This window comes from Triticum dicoccoides, chromosome 1A (assembly GCF_002162155.2).
Source record: "Triticum dicoccoides isolate Atlit2015 ecotype Zavitan chromosome 1A, WEW_v2.0, whole genome shotgun sequence".
Classification (NCBI taxonomy): Eukaryota; Viridiplantae; Streptophyta; class Magnoliopsida; order Poales; family Poaceae; genus Triticum; species Triticum dicoccoides.
In genome coordinates, this window is record NC_041380.1 from 411687136 (window position 1) to 411693821 (window position 6686).

Consider the following 6686-nt stretch of genomic DNA (forward strand, 5'->3'; position numbering starts at 1 on the left):
ATACAATTCTAGCATGAATAATAAACATTTGTCATGCATGGGAAAAATGATAATAATCATTTTATTATTGCCTCTAGGGCATATTTCCAACAGTTTGTTGATGAGAAGATTGCTACTTCCGAGAAGTTTAGTATAGACTTTTGTGAAAGTTGTCTGCTAAGTTTTGAGAAGATTGCTACGGAGAAGGTTGCTACTCCCGAGAAGTTTGCTATAAACTTCTGTGAAATTTATCTGCGCAGCTGATAAGATTGCTAAGCTCCAAGAAGTTTACTACCGAGAATATTGCTACTTCCGAGAAGTTTGCGATAAACTTGAGAGAAATTTGTTTGCGTTCTAGACAAGATTAATATATCTTAGAGAGTTTGTTATCAAGAAGATTGTGTGTCGGAGACGGCCCCAAAAAAGATTGCTGATGTGAAGCAATTGGTACATGAGGCATCCAAGAAGAAATGACTATAATTGAGAAGAATGAAGATGAAGTGAAGATGTAGCATATGTTTCGTCATTTCATTTTTCTTCTTTGAGTCATAGGGCCACCGTACTATTAAGAGGGGTATAAGTAATTGGAGACTTATGTATGTTGTGATGCTTAACCAAAACCTGTCCTATGAACGTTGAGATAAATATTTGTGTGCTTCAAGACATTTACTTTTCAGCCAGAGATGATGATCTTCTAGGCCGAAAGAGAAATTTTTTGAACTGAGGAGTTAGATTTACTTGTTCCTCGGGTCATTTCTCTCATGGGAAGGATGCGGCTATAAATAGCCACCCCGCACCAATGTTGTTCATTGGTTGCTCCGCTTGAGATTCTGAGAAGATCGATTGAGCACCCCTCTCCAAGGGATTTGAGTTTAAATCCACAGAGAGAAAATCAAGAGCCGAAAAGTTAGATAGTGGTTGAGCATCTGAGTAGATTTGAGTTGAGAGTTCTTGTGCATATTACTCTTGAGATCTACAACTCTCTAGACAGTTAGACGTCTGCTCGAGTGACGAAGAGTAATTGTTGTCACCGAGTCAAAGTCTTCAGCAACCATAAGTTATTGTGATTTGCGAAGAGTGACCAACAGTAATTGTAATCATGGAAGACGAAGTCTATTGAAGGTTTGGAGATTTCTGAGAAGAATCTACCACGAGTAAATCAACAAAAGTTCCAGGAACTTGTCGTTGAGGAGAATAGGACGAAGAGAGTTTATATCATGTGCTCAACCACAAGTCCCTCCAACCGGACGTAGCTCTTTTGTAGTAGAGTGAAATGGTCTACCAAATCAGCTGTAGGAGATATGCATTAGATGCAATAATAAAAGTTAATATTTATCTCCAAGTTCGTAATTAATGTTTATATTTTGTGCTACAACTACAATGGTTCTCGAGTCTGTAATAACCACGAGGCTTGGATTAAAAATCATGTGCACGTGTGGTATAATAAATGGTAAAATTGATTCCCAGTATCGCCTCTAAGACTAGCTCGAGTGTCGCATGATGGTTCTATTTTCCTAATCATGGGCATGTCAATGCCGACAACTTTCAGGACACAATGTTAGGAGAACGTTTGCATTGAACTGACCCAATTGTTGTTATGCTATGAGATCCATCTGTCGCAAAGTTAATGGTTTATAACACAAAGAAAAATGTTTTCATAATTCCCTAGGCCATGAGAGTGTTGAGTTCATTATGCTTCATGAACTTTGGGTTTGTCAAACGTCATCCATAACATAGTGGCAATTCGGCAGCTTACGGGTTCACAGAAAAGTATGACAAGGGACTAGATACCTCAAGACTAAGATTTGCTCCTCTGGCGATGGAGAGATATTATTTGGGCCCTCTCGGTGTGACAGTATACATCATCGTCTAGACAGACACAATGTGATTTGATCACAGGGATGCTGAAACATGGGAACAAGAAAAGAGAACAAAGTTGGTAACTAGGAAGCTGACATAGTGAACAAGTTGTTGATTCACGGGGATGCCGATAAATCTCACATCAGTTTTTTGTAATATATCATGAAGCAACAGGAATATCACAAGGTAACTAAAGGTTCACTCGAATATTAATTCATGTGGGTATAGGGGTCAATATGGATGTCAACGGTTCCACTATTGATCATTGACCGGAAGATGTTCCAGTCATGTCTATACTTCACTGAACCTACAGGGTCATGCATTTGAGGATCATATATCTAGTGAGTAGAGGTGGAAGGGAGCCCTCCAAACACACTCCAACTTGATCCTTTGAGCTCTAGCCAAATGGTATGCAATGACCTCCCCCCCTCCCCCTTCTCTCTCTAGCTACTACACGAAATAGTTTTGTAGCACCGCAAGGTTGCCTAGTCTCCGACAAGGATTATTTCTGACGGTGAAGCGCTGCTGGATCGGTGACACCGTATATGTGCAATCGGGTAGAGAGATTGTACGTTCGATCTTCTATCTGAGGTACTGTTCGAGGAAGAAAATTATCGTGGTTGGGAGGTTATAAATCCTAGTTGCGGGAATCTGCACAAACGATCTTCGCCAACTCTTCTTCTGATGTGCTACGAGTTGGTAATGATCAGATCTAACCTTGTGTGCATCTTCATAGTGGTCCTGGGGTGGTGTGTAGGACCTTTTTTATTTTGTGCTGAGTTAACCCTACATCATATGTTGTCATCGAGCACCACTGGTCACATCCTCTCTACTGCAATTCTTTTGGTGGTTTATATTCGGTGTTCTTTGTCCTCGACAGGTATCTATTTGCATACTATGAGTGTTTATCTTCCAAGTTGTTTATCTCAACCAATACAATGTCGTGTAGTATATACATGCTTTTCTTTGTGTTTCTACTGGTTGTGTTGTAGGTGATTTGTTTCTATGTTTCTATGGTCATCGATTATTTATCTACTGCTACCTTGTCATTCTCTTCAGCATTATTTTGATTAGTACTTCCCGGTGGATTTGCATGTTTCTTTTTGAAATAATTTTGTTTTAGAAATAGTTTTATTTCGTAGAACTGCATCTGTTTAGTTCTCCGTTGTGTTGTGCTAGGAGTATTTAAGTTTCGAAAGAAATTTTAAATCTCCAATTCACCCATCCCCTCTGGTCGATATACTCCGGTCCTACAGGGGTGACTATCCGGGCCCAAGGAGGGTCTACCAATGGCACATCCGAGATGTAAAACCACTCCTCCTGCCAGTTTTTTATGGTGTCGATGAAGTCCCCCACCCAGCGCCCTGGATCTTGCTGATTGAGGCGCCCCCGCACTTGCACACCTCCGAGTCGTTGTTCTAGGGCTTGACAGTGAAGAACTTCACCAGAGCCCAAATTTGGGCTCGCGGCACAGGATAGCTTCACAGAAAGTTATGAAGCACAAGATGTGGAGGATGGGGTTTGGGGCAAGATGGTGGAACTGAAGGCCGTAGAAATGGAGGTTGTCATGGAGGAAGGGGTGAATTGGTAATCGCAAACTATGTAGGAGATGGGAGACGAAACATACCCGCTTGCCTATACATGGCCGGGGCACCCTAACAGAGTAAAAACCGTCGTCCCTGGCGATGGAAGCAAAGCGAGCAGGAGCGATCTCCGGTGTTAGCAGATAACCTGCCGAGGACAACTGGTCCGGTGTCATCGTGTTGGTCCTCCACCTCCCCCTTGTTTGGGGGGCGATTCATGGCTCTCCCGATGTCTTCTTGTTGGCCTTGGGGGGTTTCCCCGCTTGGGTTTGGCTACCCTCTCCGGTCATGGTCAAAAAAGCGGTGGAGAAAGAACGGGCGAAAGTTCTTGAGCTCGGGCGCGTGAAGAATGCTTGGGCGCAAGAACTCGGAGATGAAGACGAAGATTAGGGAGAATGAGAGCATAACTTGGCTCCTCCTTGCCCCTGGCCTTTTATGGGCAGAGTAATACGCGAAGCGTCAGAGGGATAAATATGTCGCGTGGCAGTAACTCCTGCATTTTCCCATATGTCATGTGTCAATCACACGGGGATTGAGGAGGCGGTTTATTAATCATCGTATCGAGGCGCACAATTGCTTTTTTGATAAGACGTGACAATGGTTGGGGCCTTAGGCTGGTCATAGTGGGGAGTAACTTATACTAGTGTCATACATATGACACTAGTCTAAGTTACTACCTTCATAGTGCAAAGTATCTTAGTAGTAGTGTCATAGATTGTTTCATTTATTGCCTTATAGACTCATTTCACCTCGGGAAACGCTATGTTACAGTAACATATTATGTTACTCCAAGCACCTCTCTCCTCATTAAATACTTGGCACATAAGCAAAATTGTCTTGGGGTGTGTTAAGTTACTACCTAAGTTACCCCCACTATGGCTAGCCTTACACACGTCTGCATGTTATGTTGACCATCGAGACGTAAGCACCTCAGAACCACGTGGGCTGATGGATGGGATCGGTCTAAGGCTAGTCATAGTGGGAGTAACTTAGCAAGTAACATAGCGCACTCCAAGAAATTTTTGCTTATGTAACATGTAGCTAATGAGAAGTGGTAACATAATATGTTACTGTAACATAGCGCTTTCCAAGACAAGATGAGTCTACGAGCTAATTAATGAAGTCCTCTATGACACTACTACTGTGTTACTACCTCCGTCTCGGTGAATAAGTCATTCGCGTAGTTCTAGGTCGACGATTTAATTATCTAAATATGTATTATATGTGACAAAAAATATATATTTAGAAACTACATCCGTGTAGAAATCCAGTGATATACTTTTCATGACATATAACACATATTTAATTCCTTAAATCGATGACCTAGAACTACGCAAATGACTTATTCACCTAGACGGAGGTAGTACTTTGCACTATGAAGGTAGTAAATTAGACTAGTGTCATATGCATGACACTAGTATAAGTTACTCCCCACTATGACCAGCCTAAGCTGGTGGCGTGAGGTTGGATCCTCATGACACGCCAAGCATGGGAATACTTGATGACTAATTGATGCGTGGGAATATTTCCATCCTCCGGAGACGCACAGAAATAATGAAGGTGGGCATGAAACACCTCACATACAATTAAGCGTTCAAGAAATTGGATACGGAAGAACTCGTTCAACCAATTCTCAAGACCGGCGACTGAAGATGAAGAACATCAGACCATCTCAAAAAATTGAGGAGCGTTCCAGGCTTGAAAACCAGTTCATGGGCTACTGATGATGTCCCGGATAGGGGGGCTCTCACCACATCGTCTCTTAGATAAGTGGGCCGGGCCGGGGACCCCCATGTCGGTTCAACAGAGGGGCACGTCGAGGTGGCCCATGGCGTATAAAAGGAAGGCTCCTCAAGACATCATGTATACTTCAAAGATATTAGAAGGCTCCTCAAGACATCATGTATACTTCAAAGATATTAGAAGTCGTCTAGAACACATTCTCCTTCTCTCCTTGTACGTAACCGACTAGGATGTGACAAGGTAGGGCACATGGGACAAATGAGGGGACACCGACACTGTCCGCGGACGGGTTAGAGCATCTACAACCAGACTGGGCAAATTCACGCTCCTCCCTCCAGGCGATGTTCTCCATCTTGCAAGTGATGATGGTCAGGACCCCATGAAGTCAGCTGAAGCAGCAACCATGGCAGCAATGGGGGAAGGGGTACTTGACTTCGACATCTAAGTTGGCTAAATCGGATGATAGACAAGGACGATAAGACAAACAGGGAGCAAAGTTGGAGGTGGACACTGGCTTATATGCATGGAAGGGAGGACAGGCACGAGAAAAGGGCAATCAATTTGGTGGACTTGGTCAATTTGGAGGCAAAAACCATCCAAGCGCCCCCAAATCACGCTTGGGCTGGCTTTGAATGTCTGATTCGATGACCAATTTTGTGACTGGGTTATCCGGTGTTTGGGGAGGAAGGGTCCGGTTGTAGATGCTCTATTTTAAAACACGAGCATCCTCTGTCTTAAGTCAAAGACCTCATGGCACATATGGTGTCGCATAACAAGAATAGCTGATACAATGTACTCCCTCTATAAACTAATATAAGAACTTTTACGTCATTATACTAGTTTACAGAGGGAGTATTAGTCAGTAATATGCTCGCTACGGTAGGCTCTATGCAATAGCGCAGCACCATTTGTTCGTCAAAGTTTAACAGCTTCAAACATAGACACCACGCAAGAACAAGCTGCTAACAATGCATTCGAGCCTGAGCTTGTGAGCCACAGCGGTAGCTGAACAGTTACACGTTCGCCGGTAGAGCAACAAATAGGATGAATGACCTGTGCCCTAGATGAACTCGGGGAGTAGGCACCTCTCGGAAAAGAAGGCTGCCCATGCGAGAGAGGCCCTGTCTCTGTTGTACATGGAGCTTTTACCAGCTCAAGGTATTCTTGGACTGTTGAAGCTTTGCACTATAAGCGGTTTCCAGTTCCTCCTGCAAAATTACATGGCAAAAGCTGGCATTCAGCAAATAGAAATAGGTGGCCTCATGAACATGTATATAGGAAAATACATTAAAATCCACAACATCAAATATATTTCACAATGAATCTAATGAAACTAATTTGGTGTTGTAGATGTTGGTATAATTCTGAGTAGATTTGGTCAAACTTAAAGATGTTTGACTCCGGACAAACCTAGGACTTAAAATATTCTGGAAAGGAGGGAGTAGCAGCAGAGAACGCATACCTTGCAAGCTTTCAGCATCGGTTGAAGAAAGGACGTTCTGAAAAATCTGATGTACTTTT

General features: G+C 43.0%; 1 protein-coding gene across 1 annotated transcript in view; it reads right to left on the reverse strand.

Annotated features, from left to right (window-relative positions):
• Window positions 1-5913: 5913 nt before the first annotated feature.
• LOC119353441 (DNA primase small subunit-like) overlaps window positions 5914-6686 on the reverse strand; it is a 4930-nt gene continuing 4157 nt past the window's right edge. The window contains exons 17-18 of the mRNA XM_037620070.1: window positions 6628-6681; window positions 5914-6373 (exon numbers count right to left, since the gene is read on the reverse strand). Of these exons, the coding sequence (XP_037475967.1) occupies window positions 6311-6373; window positions 6628-6681 (117 nt within the window). The 3' untranslated portion in view covers window positions 5914-6310. The remainder of the gene's footprint in view (window positions 6374-6627; window positions 6682-6686) is intronic.